Source organism: Cricetulus griseus, chromosome 4 (genome assembly GCF_003668045.3).
Source record: "Cricetulus griseus strain 17A/GY chromosome 4, alternate assembly CriGri-PICRH-1.0, whole genome shotgun sequence".
Lineage (NCBI taxonomy): Eukaryota > Metazoa > Chordata > Mammalia > Rodentia > Cricetidae > Cricetulus > Cricetulus griseus.
Window position 1 is genome coordinate 86,338,943 of NC_048597.1, and position 25,148 is coordinate 86,364,090.

General features: G+C 43.0%; 1 protein-coding gene and 1 pseudogene across 1 annotated transcript in view; one reads left to right on the forward strand and one right to left on the reverse strand.

Moving 5' to 3' along the window:
- Brca2 (BRCA2 DNA repair associated) overlaps positions 1-23,984 on the forward strand; it is a 43,443-nt gene extending 19,459 nt beyond the window's left edge. The window contains 18 exon segments of the mRNA XM_035443191.1: positions 601-696; positions 3,393-3,462; positions 3,957-4,366; positions 5,733-5,914; positions 7,124-7,311; positions 8,267-8,437; positions 9,641-9,995; positions 11,244-11,399; positions 11,483-11,627; positions 13,286-13,407; positions 15,139-15,331; positions 15,703-15,866; positions 15,955-16,093; positions 21,213-21,454; positions 21,845-21,997; positions 23,128-23,592; positions 23,595-23,675; positions 23,677-23,984. Of these exon segments, the coding sequence (XP_035299082.1) occupies positions 601-696; positions 3,393-3,462; positions 3,957-4,366; positions 5,733-5,914; positions 7,124-7,311; positions 8,267-8,437; positions 9,641-9,995; positions 11,244-11,399; positions 11,483-11,627; positions 13,286-13,407; positions 15,139-15,331; positions 15,703-15,866; positions 15,955-16,093; positions 21,213-21,454; positions 21,845-21,997; positions 23,128-23,592; positions 23,595-23,675; positions 23,677-23,736 (3,392 nt within the window). The 3' untranslated portion in view covers positions 23,737-23,984.
- LOC113835479 lies at positions 2,773-2,921 on the reverse strand (annotated as a pseudogene).
- Positions 23,985-25,148: the final 1,164 nt, after the last annotated feature.

Below are 25,148 nucleotides of genomic sequence, written 5' to 3' on the forward strand. Positions count from 1 at the left end.
TGAGTGATGGGAACTGAACCTGGTTCCTCTGAGAGAGCCCCCAGTGCCCTTAACCACTGAGCCATCTCTCTGGCCCCATGTCCTACTCTAAATGCCATTGGACAATATTCTAATTTATCTTTTAAATGTATATCTAGTGACTTAGTGGAACTTTTGGGTAAACCCTAAATGTGAGTTTTTTGGTAGTGTTTCAGAGTAGAAAGAATCTTTTTAGTATTGAATCAGCTGGCACTACAATCATGATAGATACCAAATCTTAATACTCCAGCCCTTAAGTGGATGATTTAAACAAGCTTGTGGACTCAGAGTATCAGAGTTACCATTTTTCTTCTGATCTAGTCCCATCATATTGCAGAGAGAGGCCTGGAAGTCAGTTCATTACAAGCCATCCTGCCAGAAACAGGTTTACTTCATCAAGTATTCTATAGGATCCGTTCTGTATGAGCAAATTTAACTTTATAATACTTAAACTGTGGGGGTTTGTTTTGTTTTCATTGCTTAACATATATGAGTCAGTACTTTAGTTTTAAAAAGTGAAATATGGGCTTTTAAAAGGTAAAACTGGTATAATTATTAACATGGATGGAATTTTCTTTTTAGGACAACCCCCAATCAAAAGAAGCTTATTAAATGAGTTTGACAGGATAATAGAAAATAAAGGAAAATCCTTAAAGCCTTCAAAAAGTGCTCCAGATGGTAAATTTGTTTTTAATTCATCTTTCCCCCTCAACAAGTACTCTGCATGATGCTCTTCAACTTCTCTCTCAGTTCTTGTTTTGTTTGCCTTGTTACATGAATGCCCATCTATGATGCCTAGTAGGGCACTGAGAAAGCTCGAATTGCAAAGGGTAGGATGCTTATGAAATAGTGACGTTAAACTTAATGAAACTGGTAAGTGACTTACTGCATTTCATCAAAGTGGGACTTTTTTTTTCTTTTAAAGATTTGCTTATTATGTATACAGTGTTCTGCCTGCATAGAGGGCACCAGGTCCTATTATAGATGGTTGTGAGCCACTATGTGGTTACTGGGAATTGAACTCAGGACTTCTGGAAGAACAACTAGTGCTCTTAACCTCTGAGCCATCTTCTCCAGCCCCAGAGTCGGGCTTTTTAAGTCACATGATCTCGGCAACCCAATAACGTAGGCATTTTTTAGTCCTGATTGGCTCCATCTTTCAACTCACTACATATGGTTGATTCCTTTCCTCTTAGTGCATTACAGTCTATTGACATTCCTCTTTTTTTCCAACAAAAACATTTATTGTGTGTGTGTGTGTGTGTGTGTGTGTGTGTGTGTGTGTGCGCGCGCACACACACGAGAGAGAGAGAGAGAGAGAGAGAGAGAGAGAGAGAGAGAGAGAGAGAGAGCGCACTTGTACAGGAGTCTGTGCATATGACTGCAGTGCCCAAGGAGGCCAGGGCCATCAGGTTCTGTTACCTTCACTTGTGTGCTGGAAATGAACTCAGGTCCTGTGCAAGAGCAGTCAACACCCATGAGTCATCTGCCCAGCTGTAAGCTGACTACTTATTTATTTTTGGTTTTTCTTGTTTTTATTTATTATGTATACAGTGTTCTGTCTGCAGGTATTTTTGCAGGCCAGAAGATGGCACCTGATCTCATTACAGATGGTTATTAGCCATTATGTGGTCACTGGGAATTGAACTCAGGACCTCTAGAAGACCAGTTAGCTTTGGAGCCTATCCTGGAGCTTACTTTGTAGACCAGGCTGGCCTCAAACTCAGAGAGATCCACCTACCTCTGCCTCCTAAATGCTGGGATTAAAGGTGTGTGCCACCACCGCCCAGCCCAAGTTGACAAATTTTAGTACCCAACATTAGCTACCTTTGTCAATGACATCGCTTCTTAGTCTGAAAAGTCTTACTTTTTAGAAAATGTACAGAACCAGACACAAACTTCCCTAAATTCTACTTGTTGCTTGAAAGCTAAGTTCTATCGAAGATAGCAATATTGTTACTGTCCTCCTTGAAGTCATAACCTTATTTCATTTGTTTAAGAAAAACCTCGGGCTGGTGAAATGGTTCAGCATATACCACCATGCCTGATGACATGAGTTCAGTCCCCATGACTCATATTTTAGGAGGACAGGACTGACTTCCAAAAGTTGTCCTGTCATCTTCACTCGCATAGCATCATACACACAGGCACACACAGAAATAACAAATAAAATCAGCTCTTCTGAAAAGACAAAAGTCTGCTGAATCCCCAAAGCTGAGTAACTAATTTGGTGTTGTTCTCTCAGGTACCTGTGGTAATCCTATGGCAAAAATCAAAGAACAACAACAACAAAAAAAAAAAAAAAAAACTAAACAGTAGCTACTGCGTCTCAGCCTAGATGTGAAAATAGACTGTTGAGATTAAGGTGGCATCTGTAGGAAGATGTACTAGCAGTGCAGAGGTTCTCCTTGACAGTTGAGAGTCACTATGTGGGTGGTGGGAATTGAACCTTGGTCCTCTGCAAGAGCAGCCAGTACTGAGCCATCTCTCCAGCCCCCAGTTTTCTTATTCTTTAATCTTACATTTGAACAAACAAAACATTTGCATAACTCATTCATTAACTCTGTAGGAAGGTATACTTGGAGGAGTCTTAAATCCACCACAGTCACACTCCAGGCTATTCTTCATTTTCCCCACCTCTTATTCAGTGGTTTTCAGTTTGTTCTTATAGACATTCTCTAATAACATCTGTCTGCATTATTGTACCTTGTTTGCTTTTTCTTTTCTTTTCTTTTCTTTTTTTTTTTTTGACAGTCTCCATAGAGAAATTGCCATAGGAGTTGCCAATGCCAACTGTATTTCAAGTCCTCGTGGCTTGGTATTGGGAAAAGTTTTCAATTAGCTATAATCGTATGTGCCTCAGATAAACCTCACTGACTACAATGTGGCCTCTCTGCAAAGCTAGGGAATGCTGCTTAATGAATATGTAAATTATTTCTATTCATTTGCATGGTTACATAGTTACATTCTTGATCGTGTGGCTGTTTAATGGTTTATTCAGCTAATCCCCGATTAAAGAACAAATTGCATATTGAGAATTAATACTATCTAAAGCTTTGCTTCTGAACCTTCATAAAACCAAGCTTCAGAGTTAATACTAAGGCTGGCTGTTAGTTAACTGTAATGATTGCTAACACCACTCTACAAAATTTAAAACCGATTTCTCTGAGGTTTGAAATGTGGGGTTTTTGGTTTATAGTTATAATTAGCTTGCAAATGATGTGTATTCAGTAATTACTTATTAAGTATCCATAATGTGCATTGAAAGCTTCAATGTCTATCAAAATTTTGAGAACATTTACAGTAATGTGTAATAAAGAGAAATGGCAATGGAAACCTACTTTTCACTAATGCTATAGAGTGGGATTTTTTAGGTACAATAAAAGACAGAAGATTGTTCACGCACCACATTTCTCTAGAGCCAGTTACCTGTGGACCCTTCTGGTAAGATATGTGTAATTTCTTTTTTATTTTAGTGTAAATTGAGTATAATTTAAGAAAAAGGTGATTCTTTTAAAGTTAAGCTCTCTAATTCGTTTAGAATGAATTAGAAATGTGTGCTAGAAAAATGTATAGATTAGCTGGTGAATAGAAAAGAGAGAGGTTGGTCTGGAAACTGGAAGAACGGGGTTCCAGAGAAGACTGATTACTAGCAGGAAGGCCTCTGCAGGTGGGAGAGCGCTGTACAGAGCAGTAGGGGCACACGCTGACAGTGCACAGGCTCCTGTGGGAAGTAGGCTGGCAATAGAGATATAGAACAGTGAAAGCCTGGAACACTGTGGTATCGTTCTATGGTGTCAACACTTGGGAGAGCAGAGCAATCACCAGAATAAGATTGGCGGGTAGCACTGAGGATCTGTGGGAAGGCACCCATGCATGCATGCACGTACGCACTTTGAGTCAAACAAACAGACTTAAGTACTCTCTCCTCAACGCAGCTCTACCAGAGAAAGGCAAGAAATGCAGAGTCCACATTTCACTGCACCTGCTCAAGGACTTCTGTCTAAAGGGCATCCTTCTGTGCGTTCGGCTTTGGAAAAATCTTCAAGCAATTCTACAGTTTCAGTCCAGCCGACTCATAAAGTTTCTGCTACAAGGAATGAAAGGACAGGATGCTCAGTCACAGGCAAATCCCACAAAGTCTTCGTCCCACCTTTCAAAATGAAATCACAGTTTCACAGAGATAAACATTTGAATAACAAGAATATTAATTCAGAGGAAAAGAACCAAAAGAGCAGAGATGGAGACAGTGAAGATGTGAACGACGGTGACATTCGTCAATTTAAAAAAGGCAGCTTCCATCAAGAGGCCGCTAGAATTGTCACAGAGTGTGAAGAAGAGCCTTTAGGTATTGGGTGACATTAGTTTGACATGTTTTATGTAATAATTTTTTAAATCTTGGTTTCTGTGTTTGTGCAGGTACAGGAGCCATGGCACACACATGGAAGTCAGAGGACAGTTTTAGGGAGTTGGGGATTTGAATTCAGGTTGTCTGGCTTGTGCAGAAAGCACTTTTGCCTGCTGGGCCATCTGCTAGTCCTGGTTTTCGCCTTTTCATTTGAGCAGTGGTTCTCACCTTTCCTAATGCTGTGACCCCTTAATACAGTTACTCATGTTGTGGTGACCCAACCATAAAAACTATTTTCATTGCTACTTCATGACTGTAATTTTGCTACTATTATGAATCATTGTGAAGGGGTCATGGCTCACAGTTGAGAACCACTAGATCAGCTAGTTCGCCTATTAATGTTACCCTGAGCATTTCCTCCTTTTTATGGTGATTAGTGATTTCAGAACCTTTTTAACATTTCAGATTTTCTGACTCCAAAGGTTAGGTTCAAAGTATTCTAATGATTTCTTTCAAAGATAACTGCTTACAGACTTTCTTGTTTTCTTCTATTTTGTTTGTTTTTTAAACAAAAGCCAGGAGCTGGGGGGCTGGCTCAGTGGATAAAGTGCCTGCTGTACACGCATGAGGACTTGAGTTCAGATTTCTAGTACCCACATCAAATTGAAGTGTGGTGGCACACATATGTAGCTCCGGTGCTGAAGGGGCTGAGACAGGAGCATTCCTGGAGCTCTCTGGCAGCCAGCCTGGTCAAATTGGTGAGCTCTGTAACAGTCAGAGACCTTGTCTCAAAATGGAGAGTGATGGATTAAGACATTCCATGTTAACCTGTGGCCTTCACATGCATGGGTGCATACACACACATGTACGCACAGGACAAACATAATAGTGATTCGGGACCAGGAATGATGTGCTCAGGCCTGTAATGCCACCACTCAAGAGTCTGAGTCAGGAGCTAGCCTGGGCTACAGAGCAAGACACTATCTCAAAAAAAGAACAGATTCCAGTGGGTGTTATATAAACCCAATAGTCAGGACACTGGGACAGGAAGAATTCTGGGAGTTCAGTGCTAGTTTAGGCTTGAGTGAGACCTGTCCCAGAAAATAAAAAGACCATTAGGTACATAACCCAGAACTACTGTGACTGACAGGAAATTTTTGTTTATTTGTTTGTTGGTTTTTGGAGACCTGATTTTTCTGTGTAGTCTTGGCCCTAGCTCTGTAGACCATATTGGCCTCAAATTTGCAGAGATCTGCCTGTTTCTGCCCTTAAATGCTGGGATTAAAGACAAGCTCCACCAAGGCCCAGCCAGGCTGTGCCTTTTAATTTCACATCCATTTCACTTTTGCAAACTGTCCTTTAACAGATTTAATGACAAGCCTTCAGAATGCCAGAGACCTACAGAATATACGAATTAAAAAGAAAGAAAGGCATCAGCTCTGTCCACAGCCAGGCAGTCTGTATCTTACCAAGTCATCCACTCTGCCTCGGATCTCTCTGCAGGCCGCAGTAGGAGGCCGGCTTCCCTCTGCGTGTTCTCATAAGCAGGTATGCTGTGGTACTAACAGCTTTTACAGCAAAGGGAAACCTCATGCCCTTAGCTAGAATTTGCAAATTGTCTTGTTTAGAGAATGAACAATTACTGCTGATCAAATGAAAAAGCGATTCTGCTTCCTCATCAACCTACAGTGGCAGCCTCCCTGTCCTCTGCCGGGCATGTCTTACCCTCACCAAAGTGATCTGTGCTTCAAAGCTGCTGTTTGTGCTTCAGCTCTTGCTCATAGTGCTGGTGGAAGTGCTCTGAGCTAGGTATTGGAAGAGTCTAATCAGCTCTGATTTGAAGTGTGAGTGGTTGATGGCCCTGTAGTGTCTAGAGGTTCTGATGTTTGAGTCTACTGAAGATGTTACTGTTTATAGAATATTCCCAAATAGAAGGCTATGGCAATAACAGTGTGGACTGAAGCTTTGTAAACTCTGGGCACTCCTAAGAGCTTCAGATGGCTCAGTGACACAGAGGCCCTCACCCTCTTTTGAGAAATGTCCGTCTGTCAGGCGAGAAGACTGAATCATAGAAAGGGTTAGGTCATAGCCGAAAGTTGCCTGAGTGCAAGAGTCATCGAAGGGGTCAGAGCCACTCTGCCTGAAGGGAAAGAAGCTTGGTTGGGCATGGGGGCGGGGTGAGAACAAGCTCCTCACAGTGCCCTGCACTTGCCCTTCCTTGCACGTGTTGTTTGTACAACATAATGGGTTGAAACCACGGAGCATTTGATGAATTGGCATGTCTGCCTGATGCAGGGGGCATGCTGACCTGGGCTGCATTCAGTTTAGTATATGCACTGCTGAAGAAGCGCAGCCTACCACTGCGGGTGGCAGACACGGGGCCTTCTTGTGGCTGATTTAGCAAGAGGAAGATATAAGAGGAAATGAAAAGTGCAGCCACCTCTTGGATACATGAGCTGTTTATAAATATCATACTTTTAGTACAGAGGGGGTTTGTGTATGAACATGTCTCTGTGAGTGTTTCACAGCCAGTGCTTTTTACATGCTAAGCACACACTTTATCAATGACCTATACCCAGGGGCAAGTGAACATTTTATAGTGAGGCCAGTGAAGTTTTTATAGTGACTATTTTAGTATTTAAATGAAAAATTCTGGATAAATTTAGTTTTTTTATATTCTAGGACATATGTGATTTTTATTTTATTAGGACTGTATTTGACTTTTATTATCACATTTTTCTGTTTGTTTTTGTACAGCTCTATATGTATGGCGTTTCTAAAGAGTGCATAAGCATTAACAGCAAAAATGCGGAATATTTTCAGTTTGACATTCAGGATTATTTTGGTAAAGAGGACCTGTGTGCTGGAAAGGGCATTCAGCTGGCTGATGGTGGATGGCTGATCCCCTCCAATGAAGGGAAGGCTGGAAAAGAAGAATTCTATAGGTGCTGTGTGCAGAAAGAGATTTTGTGTTAACCTTCACCTATTCTGTTGTCCCTCTCTCCTTTCTATTTTTTTTTAAATTTTATGTATATGAGTGCTCTATTTGCATGTATGCCTTTATTCGGGAAGAGGGCATCACTAGAGATGGTTGTGAACCACTCTGTAGTTGCTGGGAATTGAACTCAGGACCTCTGGAAGAATAGCCAGTGCTCTTAACCACTGAGTCATCTCTCCAGCATTCTTGCTCTTTCCTATGGCTCTTAAGCTAAAAAGTTGCTACTAATTTTGTGTTTTTTGTTTTGTTTTGTTTTGTTTTGTTTTAATCAGGAATCTTTTAAAGTGTATTCTGGTTTACTAAACATTCTTTTGAAATCTTGAAAATTGAATGTGATTTATCCTGGGACTTAATGAAGTATATTTTTTGTTTATTTTAATTGGCTATATTTTTATACAATATGGTAGAAATAGTTCAATTTGAGTTTCCCTTATGGTATTCCCCCATTTTGTGTCATTTTCCTCTTTCACTCTTTATTTTAGTAAATATTAAAAATATAAGTACTAGTGCTTGCTTCGGTAAACATACACTAAAATTGGAAGGACACAAACGCTGGCACGCAAATTTGTGAAGCACTCCGTATTTTTCTGGGAGATGAGTAGGGGGACCAGGACACATGATGTGAAATCCACAAAGAATCATTAAAATGTTTTTTTTTTTTTTTGAAAAATGAGGAGTTTTAAAATGTACACATAAACACTAAAAGTTAAACAGAACTATTTAACTCTCAGTACATAATTAGCAAATCTCAGTACTTAGACATCAAATGCTTAGTTGCACAGCATTGTCTTACTGGTGTGTACACACAAACGCTCACTGCATGGTTTTCACAAAGAACAGTGATACTTGTGGAACCCGATACTACTGTGTGTTTTTATTGTGTTGTATATTTATTTGCTCAGGGCTCTGTGTGACACTCCAGGTGTGGATCCAAAGCTTATTTCTAGCCTCTGGGTCTCTAATCACTACCGGTGGATTGTGTGGAAACTGGCAGCTATGGAATTTGCTTTTCCTAAGGAATTTGCTAACAGATGCCTAACCCCAGAAAGAGTGCTGCTTCAACTAAAATACAGGCAAGTTGAAAGGATGGCAGTAAGTGACTGTCGTGTAGCCTGCAGATTCCTGTGTGGCCTGTGACTTCCATATCAAAGATGTACATAAACCAGTTCTGAGTGACAGCCCCTACTTAAGGAAAATGTTCATATGCCTCTGTCTCCCTCTTCTCCCACCCCTCTCCTTTTACATGTGAATTACTAACTTGATTCAGTATTTAAAGATGGTTAATAAAACAGTTTGTCCTGCTGGGCATTGGTGGCGCACGCCTTTAATCTCAGCACTCAGGAGGCAGAGGCAGGCAGATCTCTGTGAGTTCGAGGCCAACCTGTTCTACAGAACGATTTCCAGGACAGGCTCCAAAGCTGCACAGAGAAACACATGCATGTGTACACACATACCCTGTCTCAAAAAAAAAAAAAAAAAAAAAAAGTTTGTCCTTAGTATTCCTTAGTATTCTTATATTAATGATAATGATAAAAAAAAACAATTTTAGCTATTTCTCTGTGTAGCCATGCTGTCCTGAAACTCAATCTTTAGACAAGGCTGTCCTTAAACTCAGAGATCCACCTGCCTCTGCCTCCCAAGTGCTGAGGTTAAAAGCATACACCACCACCACCTAGCTTCTAGCTTCTAGCTAAATTCTTAAAAATTATCTTTTCAGTATTTCTTTGGTGAGATATAGATTGGCTTCAGATTGGCCTGCTTCTGCCTCCTAAGTGCTGGAACTAAAGATGTACATCACCATGCCTGGCTTAATGAAGCAATTTTTAAAAATATTTATTTATTTGTAAGTGCATCTGGGTATATCCCATGTGCTCATATTGTGTGTGTGGATGTGTACTCCTACATGTATGCATGGAGGCCAGAAGAGGGCATCTGGTGTCCTCCACTGGCCTTCTCTGCCTAATTTTTTGAGGTGAGATCTCTCCCCAAACCTGGAGCTCATGTTCTCTTGGCTAGTCTGGAAGCCAGCAAGCCCTGGCAATCCCTGTCTCCAGCCACCTCAGAGCTGGGATTACAGGCATGTACTCTCTACCAGCTTGTTATGTGGGTGCTGGGATCTAATCTCTGGTTCTCGTGATAGTGCCACATGCTCTCTTAACTGCCATTTATGTCTCCTGCCCAATGAACTAACTTTACTTCTCGAGTACTCAGTGGCTTTGTTTACCTGAAACCCCAGGGGTACAATTCCTAACACAGCATTTTTGTCTCATTTTTAGATACGATGTGGAAATTGACAACAGCAGCAGATCAGCCCTAAAGAAGATCCTGGAAAGGGATGATACTGCTGCAAAAACACTCGTTCTCTGTGTTTCTGACGTCATGTCACTAAGCACAACTGGATCAGAAACTTCAGGCGGCAAAACTAGTGGTGCAGATCCCAAGAGCATAGACACGATCGAACTCACAGACGGATGGTATGCTGTCAAGGCCCAGCTAGACCCTCCACTTGTGGCTCTTGTAAAGAGCAGGAGACTGACTGTGGGTCAGAAAATCATTACCCAAGGGGCAGAACTGGTGGGATCTCCTGATGCCTGCGCACCTCTGGAAGCACCAGACTCTCTTAGACTGAAGGTAAATTACACTACTACATACTCTGGGCAAGAACCAGCCCATGCCTCCGTTATATCCTAGAGAGGCAATTAACCGAAAATGTTGTGTTTTCTTTTGTCATAAAGGATAGCATCTCTTGACAATGTGCTGATAATGTAAGAAGCAAATTTTTCTAAGGGTTTTTGCTGTCTAGGAGAGGCAGAGCTATTTCTTGAACTAAATGCAGTTGCAGTTATTGAAGAATCAGTCTGTACCAAAATTGAATTTAGGTACCTGTACTTCTGTCTCCTTCTCCTAGCACTGGGGTTACAAGTGCCTGCCACCCCTCCTGGCATTTTCACAGTGGCCCTGGGGATAAAACTCAGATCCTCATGTGTACAGGGTGAGCGCTTTACCAATTGAGCCATCACCCACACCTAACCTATTCTACTAAAAATATTTAAGTAACATTGATGCTTTGTAGCAGAAGTAATTGAGTGTGTGTGTGTGTGTGTGTGTGTGTGTGTGTGTGTGTGTGTTGCTAGGGGATCAGATCCTACACTTGCTGGGCAAGTGCTCTGTAGTAGATTGCACCCCAAGCCCTACAGTAGAAATGTTCTTGAGAAGCACAATATAAAAGTACTTTCCCTTTTGTATAGTTTTTCTGCTTACTCCTTTTTTTTTTTTTACCTGTATCAATCATCTTTATGAGATATTTAATGGTTGAATTTTTTAAAAAGTTTGTATTCTGAGTATGAGTGTTTTGCCTGCCTGCGTACCATATGCATGCAGTTTCCTCAGACAGAAGAGGAAATTGGATTCCCTGGAACTAGAGTTGTGAGCGATCATATGGGTGCTGGGAACTGAACTCAGACCCTCTGCAAATACAGCAAATACTGTTAACTGCTGAACCATCTTTTTAATCACCAACCTCTACACACACACACACACACACACACACACACACACACACACACACGCACACACGCACGCACGCACGCACGCATGCACGCACGCACGCACACACACTTGAATTTTTTTTCTCTTTAGGTTTTTTGTTTGTTTGTTTAGTTTTTCAAGACAGCCATGGCTGTCCTGGAACTTGGTCTGTAGACCAGGCTGGCCTTGAGCTCACAGAGATCCGCCTGCCTCTGCCTCCCCAGTGCTGGGACTAAAGGCATGTGCCACCACTGCCCAGCAACAAGGAATATTCTTAAAGCATCCCAAAAGATTGAAAGTTGTGGAGTAGAAATCAGTATGTCTTTAACTTCTCCTCCTTAACTTGTTCAGATTTCTGCCAACAGCACACGGCCTGCTCGCTGGCACAGCAAACTGGGGTTCTTTCATGACCCCAGGCCTTTCCCTCTGCCCTTGTCCTCACTGTTCGGTGATGGAGGAAGCGTTGGCTGTGTGGACATCATTGTTCAGAGAGTGTACCCTTTACAGGTATGGTACATTTGAAACTTACCATGTAAGGTCTTTCTTTGGGGACAGTCTGAATGTCCCTTCCTGTTTTCGGTACATTGTAGTGGGTGGAGAAGACGGCATCAGGATTGTACATATTCCGTAATGAGAGAGAAGAGGAGAAGGAAGCAGTGAGATTTGCAGCGGCCCAACAGAAGAAACTGGAGGCCTTGTTCACCAAAATCCAGGCAGAGTTTAAAGACCATGAAGGTAAAATGGCTTCACATTACACAGTTACTTCTCACTATGTTTTGTAATTATATGGATTCTCATTGAGTAACTGTTTTTTTAAATTTTGCATCTGATTTTTTTAACCTACAAAATACTACACATATACAGAAATGAAAACTGAACTGACTCCAATTGCCATTGCTTCTTTGAGAATTGAGCTTTGAGGTAATTGTCTGAGACAGTGAGAAGTGACAGATAAGGTGTCAGCATTTTTCAGGGTCCTTAAATAAGGACCCTATTCTCTCTCTCTCTCTCTCTCTCTCTCTCTCTCTCTCTCTCTCTCTCTCTCTCCCCTCTTCCCCTCTTTTCTTTCTTTTTTTTTTTTCCTTTGGTAGGATCTTACAGAGTTGATCAACCTGGCCTTGCACTCACTCTACCTCAGTCTTTCAAGTTTTGATCCTCCTACCTTCCTACCTCAGCCTCCAGAGTAACTGGGGTGCAAGCGTGCACCTAGGCATGAATTCCTAAGCTGAGTTTGAGTATCTAGGGAATCCTTGATGTTAGAAGAGTTGTCAGGAGGAGCCAGCTATGCTTCTTCCCCAGCATTCTGTCCAGCTGTGCACCAGCATGTGTCATTGAAGTTGTGAGTTTCTGAGAAACAAAACTGGAACTCAGTAGGACTTGTTCCCACAAAGCTACCTCAGTGATTAACTCATCATCTTTATGTATAACTAATTTAAAGTTCCCTTTTCTAATCTACCTTTGTATTACTAAGGATGTTGCTTTTGTGTATCTCCTCAGAATATTTCTGTAGGTGTAATATATGCGTATCTTTATAAAGATTAGGTGGCTGAAGAGATGACTCAGTAGTTAAGAGAGCTTCCTGCTCTTGCAGAAGACCTGAGTTCAGTTCCCAGCACCTACAACCCCCAAATAACTCCAGCTCCAGGGGATCCCATGCCTCTTCTGGCCTTCATGGCAACCCACACAAGTGTCATGCTTTCATCCAAACACACATGTGCACATACTCAAAAACAAATTTTTAAAACATAGATTGGACTTTCACATAACTTATTTAAAATTATGACCAGATTATACTGTTTTCATGAATAAGTAAGTCAATATGAGAAACAGTATATTTAAATGACAAGTTACAAATTAATCTAATTACATAAACCCCTTTGTATGATGTTTTACTGGAGACTGCACCGGTTTCTTCTTTTTTAACAAAGAAGCTTTTAGTGGATTCATGATTTTTAAAATATTTTCTTTAGGTTTTTCCGAGACAGGGTTTCTCTGTAACTTTGGAGGCTGTTCTGGAACTTGCTCAGTAGACCAGATTGGCTTCAAACTCACAGAGATCCGCCTGTCTCTCTGCCTCCCGAGTTCTGGGATTAAAGACCAGCCTAAAATATTTTCTTATTTGACTCATTCATTGACTGTGTGCATGTGACAGCACATGTACAGAAGTGAGGGACAATTTACAGAGTCAGTTTGTTCCTCCCTGGTGGACTCTGGGAAGTGGACCAGGTTGGTAGGCTTGGTAACTGGTACCATTACCAGCTGAGCCATCCTGCTGCTCTTGGTGGCTCTTTATTGTCTAATCTCCCTCCTCTGGGTGTTTTTGCTTGACTTTGCAGTGTTCATTCTTAAGTTTTGGGTTTAGCTAATCAATGATGCTTCCTTCCCTCCCCCAGAAGACTCAGCGCAGCGGCGCGTGCTGTCCCATGCACTCACAAGGCAGCAGGTCTATGCTCTGCAAGATGGTGCAGAGCTCTATGCAGCGGTGCAGAGTGCATTGGATCCAGATCACCTTGAGGTGAGGAAGAACCAGGTGACATGCTTCAGTCCCCAGCCCTGTCAAGTCCATGTTGAAATGCTACATCTTTAAGAAGGTTGACTTCTGTGGCATGTTTTTTGTTTGTTTGTTTGGTTGGTTTTGGTTTTCCGAGACAGGGTTTCTTTGTGTAGCTTTGGAGCCTATCCTGTCACTCGCTCTGGAGACCAGGCTGGCCTCAAACTCACAGAGATCCGCCTGCCTCTGCCTCCTGAGTGCTGGGATTAAAGGCATGCGCCATCAATGCCCGGCTTGTGGCATGTTTTTGATTTGTTATCAAGTCAAGAATAAAAAGCTTTATGAGTTCCATATATTAAAATAACATGGTTTAAAATGCCAGGCAAAAGACCAGAGAGATGGCTCAGTGGACAAAGGGCTCCTGCTGCCAACCCTGACAGCCTGAGTTAGGTCCCTGGGACCCACATGGTGGAAGGAGAGAACCAACTCCTTCCAGTTTTTCTCTGACCTGCACACACCCAAAATAAATGGGGGGAGGAGGCTGTGTTTTAGGTTTTTGGGTTTTTTTAGTTTTTCAAGTCAGGGTTTCTCTGTGTAAAGCCCTGGCTGTCCTGGAACTCGCACTGTAGACTAGACTGGTCTCGAACTCACAAAGATTCCCCTTGCCTCTGCCTCCAGAGTGCTGGGATTAAAGGCTGTGCCACCACTGCCTGGCTTCGCTTCCTTCCTTCCTTTCTTTCTTTCTTTCTTTCTTTCTTTCTTTCTTTCTTTCTTTTTTTCTTCCTTCCTTTTTTTTTAAATGCAAACATTAAACATTTCTTTTTAGCCATCTGTGTGGCACATGTCTGTGTTCTCTGGGGAACCAAGAGGCAGGATGCCAAGATGTGTGCCTGGGAGAGACAGCAAAATTCTGGAGAGATGGCTTAGTGGTTAAGAATGCTCAGAGTTAGTCCAGGCATTGGTGGTACACGCCTTTAATCCCAGCACTTGGGAGGCTGAAGCAGGTGGATTTCTGTGAGTTCAAGGCCAGCCTGGTCTACAGAGCAAGTGCCAGGACAGGCTCCAAAGCTACACAGAGAAACCCTGTCTTGAAAAAACAAAAAAATTAAAGAGAATGCTCAAGAGTTCTTGCAAAGGACCCATATTGGGTTCCCAGCATCTGTGTTTGGCAGCTCACAACTGCCTATAACTATAGTTCTACATGCACACATAAAATAGACAAACATACGAACAAACTTTTAAAAATTATATCTGCTGTTCCAAAGATGAATTATTAAACTAAATTATTAAATTAAATTTGTTCCATAGGAGGTAAGGATAAAAGCCACTGAGGCAGCCCCTTCTATGTCAGCTGTGCAGTTGCTGAGTCTCTCTGTGCCTCACTTTCGTCAGTTCAAATGGAAACAACAATAGCACACAAGTCATGGCATGCTTGTGAAGATCAAGTGAATTAGAACACTTCCCAGGCATAAATCCATGCTTCTGTTAGTGTTCAGTCATGCCAGCCATTTGAAATGTAGGTGTGCTGGTTGTGGTTAGAGAACACTAAGTGTTAGAGGTTTGGTCCTAGGGAAATCCATCACAAGTTGGCAGAGGCGGTTTGAGGTCCCTGAGAGCACAGTGTGATAAAATGAGGAATCACTACATCGCCTGAAGTGGGCCAGGTCTGTTGTACTTCCTTCACATATAAGGCAGCTGATTAGGGTAGGCAGGACTGCTGTTGGGGCTACTCTCTGATGTTTCCAATGGTCACAGGGTTGTTTCAGTGAAGAGCAGCTGAGAGCCTTGAACAAACACAGACAAATGTTGAATGATAAGAAGCAAGCACAGATCCAATCAGAATTCCGGAAGGCCGTGGAGTCCGCTGAGCAAGAGGAGGGCTTATCAAGGGATGTTTCAACTGTGTGGAAGCTTCGAGTTACAAGCTACGAGAGAAAAGAAAAGTCAGGTGAGTATGCAAGGTTGTTATTATTGATTTTGTTAAATTAAAAAGTGACTTTATACCAGGCAGTGGTGGCTCACCCTTTAATCCCAGAACTCGGGAGGTAGAGGCAGGTGGATCTCTGTGAGTTCGAGGCCAGCCTGGCTTATAGATTGAGTTCCAGGACAACCAGGACTGTTACACAGAGAAACCCTGTCTCAAAAAAAAAAAAAAAAACAAAAAACAAAAAAACAAAAAAAAAACCAAACCTATAAAAGGGAAGGGGAGCTTATAAATGACAAATGAAAAATAAAAGTCATGTAAATCCAGTGAGTTAACATGTTTCATAAATGGTCACCAGTGTGCCTGTTGTATCCTCCTCCTCTTTTTCTCAACAGCTCTGCTGAGTATCTGGCGTCCATCATCAGACTTACACTCCCTGTTAACAGAAGGAAAGAGATACAGAATCTATCATCTGGCAGTATCAAAATCTAGGAGTACATTTGAACGACCTAGCATCCAGTTAACAGCTACGAAAAGAACTCAGTATCAGCAGCTACCGGTCTGCACCTTTCCTTACACATTTCCGTTTGATAAATGCACAGTGCTTCCCAGACTCTCAGCATGCTGACTGATGTTGTTTCCCGTAGGCTGCCAGTGAAACCGTATTCCAGGTTTACCAGCCGAGGGAGCCGCTTGACTTCAGCAGACTGTTAGAGACAGCCTTTCAGCCTCCTTGTTCTGAAGTGGACCTCGTAGGAGCTGTAGTTTCTGTTGTAAGAACAACAGGTAATGTGCAGTGGATTTAATGTAGCCTTTCATTGACTCTTGAAAAGCATTGCCTTTCATACTTCTAAACCTGTAACTAGTGGGGAGCTACACTGATAATCTTGCTAAGTAGTGATGTGAAAGTAATCTCCCTATCTACTTCTCTGTATTTATCTGCACATGTGTGGGTGTGACAGCATGTATATGGAGGTCAGAGGACAACCTATAGGAAGGAATCTGCTCTCTTCTTGCCTGGGGCCCAGAAATCAGACTCAGGTCATCGGGCTTGATGGCAAGCACCTTTACCCACAGAGCCACCCTGTTGGCCAGTATTAGCCTCTCTTCTTAGTAAAAAGCAATTCAATAGTATTTCAGGAGAAGGATGTATTCTATTCCATGCTGTTTAACTTTGTAAAGTGTTGGTTGTTTTTTGTTTTTGTGGTAATTACGATCAAATAATTATATAATGGAACATTTAAACCTCTGATCTCTTCAGCTTTTAATATTCCCCAACATCTTGTCTGGATTCTTATTTGTTTGTTTGTTTGTTTGCTTTTGTTTGTTTTGTAGTTCTGAGGAACAAACGGGGGGGGGGGGCTCACAGTGCTAGGCAGATGTTCCACCACTAACTCAACCCGCCCTGTTTTATTGTGCATTTGATCTACAAAGGTTTCCTTTCCTACAGGAGTGCTGCACTGATGTCAAGTGCAGCCGAAAGCCCTGTGTAGGCATGGACCTTCCATTCTTGGTTATTTATTGTACCAAGACACCTTAGCCTTAGCTCCTAGCTCTCTCCCATTGTACTTCGGCCACACCATATGTCCTTGCTGTGGCATCTCTGAGGCTGCACTCACTGTTCCCATAGACAGCCATGGTGACTTTTGGTGCCTTCATGTTGCCTGTCAAAGACCCTAACAGGAACAGTGTCGGCTCCTCTCCCAAACCAGCACTTTCCCTTTGGCTTTGTTTTCTCCTTGGCATTCCTCAGCACCTCACAGTGTACCCCACACACCCGTCCCTCTTCTAGGATGTAATGCTGTAGGGCAGGGCACTGTCTCCCACTTTTTTTTTTAAATATTTTATTTATTTATTATGTATACAACATTCTGCTTCCATTTTTATCTGCACATCAGAAGAGGGCACCAGATCTCACAATGGATGGCCAGTGAGCCACCACGTGGCTTTTGGGAATCGAACTCAGGACCTCTGGAAGAGCAGTCGGTGCTCCCAACCTCTGAGCCATCTCTCCAGCTGTCTCCCACTCTTAAAGCAGTGCATGATGTAGGGCAGGCTCCTCGGTGTTTGCTGTCACCGTTTCCCCATTCCTCCCTTCTCTGGCTCACTGTCCTTCCTGTTGTATTGGTGTTTGGTTTGGTTTTGTTTTATGTTCTCTGTAAGAGCAAGCGCCCTCAACTAAGCATTTCTCAGCCCTGACACAGCTGCTGAGCAGTTCTCCTTTAAGCTTCACACTAAGTGGTTTATGTGTCTCTGACCTGCATGTCCCCTTCTCAGGAGCCCTGCCTCAGGAATGCCAATTATCTTGTGTGACAGTGCCTTTATGTCCGCTTCTATTTGGTTCTTTTTCATTATGATCACAGTAGCCTTTATAGCCTTAATTTTGCTTTCTGCATACACCGTACAGCTTTGTCATGTCTCGGGCATGAGTCTGTCCCGCTGTGGTGCAGGCTGTGTGATGTCAGTTTCTTTCCTTGGTCCTGCAGCCTCCTTTCCATCTTATGGATCTGCTTGTCATCTCCAGCCCAGAGCTTTTTGTATTGACTGTATGGCCTAAAGTCCCATAGCAGAGTCACTTGTGAAAATTCTAGGAATTTTCTTGTTTGGGGGCGTTCCTTATGGGTTATGGTCTGCTTTTCTCTATGCTTGCTAACCCTTCCTTCCTTCTCTCCTTCCCTCTTCCCCTGCTTTCCTGTGTTTGTCTGATATGGGGCTTTGTCATTTGGGTCATGCCGTGCCTGCACACATTTGATTGTTATAGAAGGTGGGTAGCTTATTTGTGCATTCCATCAGTATTTATTGAGTAATCGTTACGTATCAGGTGCATACATAGCACATAAAAATTCCTTCCCAGGAGCACTCTGGTGGGAGGAGGAGATTACAAACAAAACAAAATAATATGAGTGCCAAAGAGAAGAAATGAAGTCAGAAGAACAGAGTTCAGAAAAGACCTCATTGACATTTGTGTTGGACCAGAAGAAACTGAGAGAGAACCAGGTGGTGGTAGCGTACACCTTTAGTCCCAGCACTTGGAAGGCAGAAGCAGGCAGATCTCTGTGAGTTTGAGACCAGCCTGGTCTACAAGAGGTAGTTCCAGAACAGCCTCCAAAGCCACAGAGAAACCCGGTCTCGAAAAACCAAAAAAAAAGAGAGAGAGAGAGAGAGAGAGAGAGAGAGAGAGAGAGAGAGAGAGAGAGAGAGAGAGAGAGAAAGAGAGAAAGAGAGAGAGAAAGAAAGAAACAAAGAAACAAAGAAAGAAAGAAAGATAAAGAAACTGAGAGAGAAGCATGTGGAACCCAGGAGCGCTCCCACGAAGGCTGTGCCAAAGGGAAGGACCTGTAAGTTTTGGCAGAGGATGGAGAGAGACAAGGAAGAACCAGATGTGTGTGGGTGTGGGTGTGATGTGTGCAGAGGTCAAAGGACAAGACTACTTTATGGAGACAGTTCTTTCCTTACACCTTGATCTGGGGATTGAACTCATATTGTCAGGCTTGCACAGCAATTGCCTTTACCTACTGAGCCATCTTGCTGGCTCCCTTGTATATATTTTAACTTTTACTTAAAAGGTGATAGGAAATCATGGGAAGGTTTCAAGTAGAGAAGGGATAGGCTTTGACTCTTTCACACATCACCTGAACTGTTACATTGGAAATAGGGGATAGAGGGTATGAGTACAAACAGGAACTCCAGGAGGAGGCCATGGTAAGAGTCTAGGCAGGGGAGGATAGTGAAGCAGACAGAAGCCACTGGCATGGTGAGCAGCAGACTCTGGTTACACTCCGTAGGTAAAGGGACAGTTTTGGGTATCTGAAGCTATAGAAGATGGGAATTGCCACTTGCTGAAAAGGGACAACTTAAAAAACCAATGGGGAGCACGGTTTGCAAGTGGAGTCTCAGTCGCATGAGAAGTATCTGAGGAGATGTGGTAGATTGAAAGCTGTGTTTACAGACATCTGCTCAAAGCTGAAGATACAATTTCAAAACCATTGGCACACCAGTGAGATGCAAAGCCATGAGACTGAATGAGGTCACTAAGGGGACTAAGAAGAGACAAAGGACTCTGTTTTGACACTTGGACTTTCAGGGATGGGGTAGATAGAAAGGAAGCAGTGCCGTGTGTGTGTGTGTGTGTGTGTGTGTGTGTGTGTGTGTGTGTGTGTGTGTGTGTGTGTGTGTTGAAGTCTGTCTGAAGCACTGGTGTGAGGTGAGGACCATGACTTGGTAGTTGGCTTTGGCATCATGGAAGAACCCTTTCCGTGAAGAGAGGGACTGGCTGACTGAGTAGAACAAGGGAGCAGAAGGTGTGGTTCCTTTATGTGTGTCTTGTTCAAAGAAAGAAAAGAAAAGCGGTTGTTAGAATCATGATCAGAATAGTTTTCAGATGAAAGTGTTACACTAAGAGGACACTGTGCTGAAGAAGCTATTAAGAGAGTAAAGACTGACCCTGAGCAGACAGCACATGACAACTGGTGTTCCAACACTGTGATAAGACAAGCCTTAGCCAGCGACAGACAGGCAAAAGCACTTAGGGCCACAAATGTGGAATTGATGGAGAGGTAGACATCTGCATAGATTCCAAAAGGCAGGAAATTACCCAAGAAAGTAGAGGAGAGACTGGTCTGTGTACATCCCAGTGCCTGTCCTTGTCTAGTGCAGGGGAGACTGGCATACATCCCGGTGTCTGTCCTTGTCCAGTGCAAGAGAGACTGGCCTGTGTACATCCCGGTGCCTGCCCTTGTCCAGTGCAGGAGAGACTGGCCTGTGTACATCCCGGTGCCTGCCCTTGTCCAGTGCAGGAGAGACTGGCATACATCCCGGTGTCTGACCTTGTCCAGTGCAGGAGAGACTGGCCTGTGTACATCCCGGTGTCTGCCCTTGTCCAGTGCAGGAGAGACTGGCATACATCCCGGTGCCTGCCCTTGTCCAGTGCAGGAGAGACTGGCATACATCCCGGTGTCTGACCTTGTCCAGTGCAGGAGAGACTGGCATACATCCTGGTGCCTGCCCAGGTCCAAGCCAACCAAAGCTTTCAACAAGCCTCCACTTTCTGAGCACTTCTTTGCTTTTTGGCAACACAAGTTGCTGCCAATTGATCTGTGTTCCCTGACACAGTCCTGAATCAACTCAGATTCCTTTTAGGTGGGAAGTGGATAGTAAAACTAAGTTCCATTGTTGACGGTAAGAGTCAGAGCTGCACAGAAAGCTGCACTTGGAGAAGTGACTTTCCCTCCTGAACAACTCTGCCCTGAGTCTGGTCCTCCTTTGCCCCTCTGAGCCTCACCTGTTTGGTTGTTCAGTCTTCCTCATTTCTTGGCTCAAAGTAGCAGAAATATGTATGTATTTTCTCTATCTCCTTCTTGCTATGCAGGGTGACACTGGAGTCTTTCTGGTTAGCACCGTCTTGGGATTTTCTTCATTCTTTGCACAGCTGCTTAGTAAACCGTTGTGTGGGTGCAATACAGCTGCTTGTGTGTATGAGCTGATCAAGTTGCTTCCAACATTTTATAATAGCAGACAGTAAGAACTACAGTGAGTGACCTTGGTGCAGCTGTTACCATGACCCTTGCTCACCTGTATTTTACTATTATTGGACATCTGTCTTCAGAGTGGACTGCTGGAAATAAGAATGCTGGGTCGAAAGTAAGGTGTACATAGCTTTGCTAGGCAATGCCAAGTTTTTCTCCACAAGGATGGATCAGGTCTGCACTCCCACCCGCAGTGTATAGTGTATCTGCTGCCCTGTGGCCTTGGGATGTTTGCCATTGAAATCTTAGCACCTTAAGCAACGGGTGACTCTGGAAATCCCATGTTTTCTCTAAACACAGGGTTTTTGTCTACTAGAACAAACAAGTATATCATTGTCCTAGCAATTGTAAAGATAAAGATGACTTATTTTTCATCCTAGGTCTTGCTCCTTTGGTCTACCTATCAGACGAATGCCTTAATTTATTAGTGGTAAAGTTTGGGATAGACCTTAATGAAGACATAAAGCCACATGTGCTAATTGCTGCAAGCAACCTCCAGTGGCACCCAGAATCCAGATCAGGAGTGCCAACGTTATTTGCCGGGAATCTTTCCATAGTTTCTGCCAGTCCAAAGGAGGTCTACTTCCAGAAGCGAGTCAACAGAATGAGGCAAACTGTTGAGGTAAGATTAGGGAGTAGGAAGCAGTAACACAGGCACCTGGAGCGTGCCTGGAGCCCAGCGTTTCCACACATGAGCAGGTGTGTTCCTTCATACCCTCCTCCCCTAACCCCATAGAGGGAGCTGGTTTACACTGATGTGCATGCTTGACAGTTGCTATCAAATTTTAAGTGTCTCACCAGGCATGGTGGCACTTGCCTGCAATTCCAGAACTTGAGCACCAGCCTCCTCTCCAGACTGAGCGCCAGGCCAGCTGGGTTATACCGCAAGACCCTAGCTAAACAACAAACAAAAATGTGACTCGTTCTCTTGTTCCGAATGTTTTATTTCTGAACGAAAATACTTTCCAAGAACATCGATGTGTGAATTAGCTTTTCCAATTTACTCTCTTAGAATATCGATACATTTTACAAGGAGGCAGAAAAGAAGCTTTTACATCTGCTTAATGGAAACAGTCCCAAGTGGTCCACCCCAAATAAAGACTCTACTCAGCCGGCCTACACTTGCCCTGCTTCAGAGCTCCTTGCTACAGGAGGTCAGCTAATGGTAAGTTATCAGTTTGAGAAGCCACGATGGGAAGTAACAGGTGTTCTGCATGGCCTAGCAAACACGAGGTATAACTAAACTGCATTTACCCTGTGCCAGGCTTGCTATAGCTGCTGTATGTGGGAATTGTAACCTATTTGTTGAAGTATGAATGTATGAGAGCAAACTGCATTTACGACACTCCAAGTACATGTGGAGAAAATGCCTCTGGCATGTTTTATCGCTAGAAGAGGTACACATTGATGGGGAATGTCCTTCTGTATTGTACAATCAAGATATCACCACAGCCCATACATACCATGTGCTAACTGTTACACTGTTTTTCTAAGCTCAGTTGGCTCATTAAATCATGGCAGGTGTCTGATTGCTAGGACTGAATGGACAGGTGGCACTGCACAGCACCCTAAGTCACTAAAGCGATCCTCACTCTGTACAAGAAAAGCTGTTGTTAGAGTTAGACTGGCAAAGAAAGAAGCTAAACAGTGACTCGGGACTAGAAAAAAGAAAGGTGTTAGAACTCCAGGCCAGTCAGCTGTGGCTCAGCAGGCAAAGGTGCTTGTGACTGAGCCTGATTCTGATATCTGTGATCCACCTGGTAGAGTGCAGACCCTGGTGGAGTACTCCCACAGGTAGTCCCCTGACCTCCACAGGTGTGCTGGAGCATGTGCGTGCTCACATGCACACATACACACATGCACAACTTGTACATACACTAAACAAATAAATAAATAAATAAATAAATAAATAAATAAATAAATGTTCAGGAGAAGAGGAAGAAGTAGTAGTGGGCGGGATGTGTTCTTTAAATGATTTTGAAAAATCTGTCATTTTTAGCTTTATAACTCTTAGAAAGTTAAAGCATAAATGATGTCGCATGTTTGGGTTTTTAAAAATCTTGTATTAGGATCTCTTCATTTTCCTTTTCTAGCCATTTTTATATCCTCTTGTGCAAAATCATTTCCTGTGAAATGGGAATAACAGCATGGATGTTTTTGACATCATCTATCCTTCAGCACTTAGATAAGAAAGAACGTGTCCCTCTGATCATATTTTTTAATGAAAGGTTAAGTTTAATTTTGTTTATATACAAGTACATATTATGATAGGCTCCTTTTTTTATGTTTTGATAGAGGTTCTCACCTAATAGTGAGCAAAGTTATCCAAGTCCTTTATCACATTGCACACCAAAAGAAAAGTCTACACCCCTGGCTCGGTCAGCCCAGATGGCATCAAAGTCTTGTAACAGGGAGAGAGAGACTGATGACCGAAAAACCTGCAGAAAAAGAAGAGCCTTGGATTTTCTGAGTCGGCTGCCCTTACCTCCCCCGGTCAGTCCCATTTGTACCTTTGTCTCTCCGGCTGCACAGAAGGCTTTTCAGCCGCCACGGAGTTGTGGCACCAAATATGCAACACCTATGAAGAAAAAAGAACCCAGTTCCCCTCAGAGGAGGACGCCATTTCAGAAGGACAGTGGCATTTCTCTTCTGGAACAAGATTCGGTAGCTGATGAAGAACTTGCCTTCCTCAATACCCAAGCTCTTGTACCTGGCTCACCAGAAGAAAATCAACAAGTACTTCCTGGTGACTCCACAAGAACCTCTGTGCCCCACAACAAAAGAACCCCCAGCCAGCACAGAGGCCAGACCAGCATGTAGGACCCCGATCCAGGAAGGGGAGTCTATCTCAGGGATTACAGAGGTGGCAAGGGCAGTGATGGAAAATTAGCTGTCGAGTCTTAGCCTCCCAGTTTGTAAGATGTGTACAGTTCTAAAACTACACGTTTGTGTGTCAAGACACAAGTAACTGCACAATTGTGGCGTGTTTGTGTGCTATACAGATGTTCTGCTTGGTTTGGTATTTGTGTAACTATTCAGTTGTCTAAAGCTGGCCAGATACCAACTAATTTAAAAATCTTTAAATCTCTCTGACTAGATTTGATCACTACAAGCATTATTTTACGTGCAAAATAAACATACCTTTACTTTTAGTTTGTGTCACTGACTAAAGTAAGGTCTCTAAGTACTATTACTTTATAGGTACTTTGTTTTAGTTTGGTTCCTGTTTTTAAGGTTTTGTAGATAACTCCTATGAAATAGTGTCCTCTCACATGTGGTTGGTTCTGCTAGGTTCCATCCTGTCGGGATAACAGACACAACAGTGGTGTTTACTTCTGGCCAATTTGTCATTCTTCTCAGCTCTAGGAACCTTCAAAGTCTATAATCTTTCAAATTATTCCAGCTAGAAATCCAGTCAGGCATAATGACACACACCTGTCATCCTGCATAGAAGTAGAGAGGATATTGGGAATTCCAAGTCATCTTCACTACGTGCCAACTTCAAGATGGCCTGCTATGTGGTACCTTCCCGACCACAGCACCATCTACAGGCAATGCTTTCACTCACTGAGCTTCAGCCTTAAAGCGTTCTATCTATTCTTATTGGTGATTGAAGTTTTGCTCATAAAATAATTTGGTCTTCTCGTCCTAGACCCAACCTAGAGCAGAATAAACAAGTCGTACATATACGGAATTATGCCATTTATAAAATTTAACCTTTTTGTTTGTTTGTTCTTTTGAGACAGGTTTCTCTGTGTAGCCCTGGCTGACCTGGAACTCACTCTATAGACTAGGCTGGCCTTGAACTCAGAGAGCCACCTGCCTCTCACTCTCGAGTGCTGGGACTAAAGGTATGAGCACCACCTCCCTGCTGAAAGTTAACCTTTTCTGGTGAATCCTATCAAAAATGCTATTACCTTCTCCATCCTGCCTCAGGCCACCTAGCAAAGACAACTTTTACACAGACCATAGACTTGAGCAAAGTGTGAAGCTTTGGCATGTGCATATTTTCCTTAAAGTGACACCAATGAAAGCCAACAGTGGATGCTGTGTGACCAGGGATAAATGGCAAAAGCATTTAGGTGTTACTTGGTCTTACTGAGAGCCTTTGGGTTACAGAGCACTCTGCTAGCTCTATAAATGATGGAAGTGGAGATACAGTAATGCAAGCCAGTGATGGCAGTTCAAAGGGTCCAGAAGTCAGGGTCAGAGGAGCAGAAAGGAAAAGAACATATTTCTTGTAAATGGGATATAAGCTTGGTGGTATTTGATCAGTTGTTTTTTGAGATAAGCTTGGTGGCATTTAACCAGTTTTT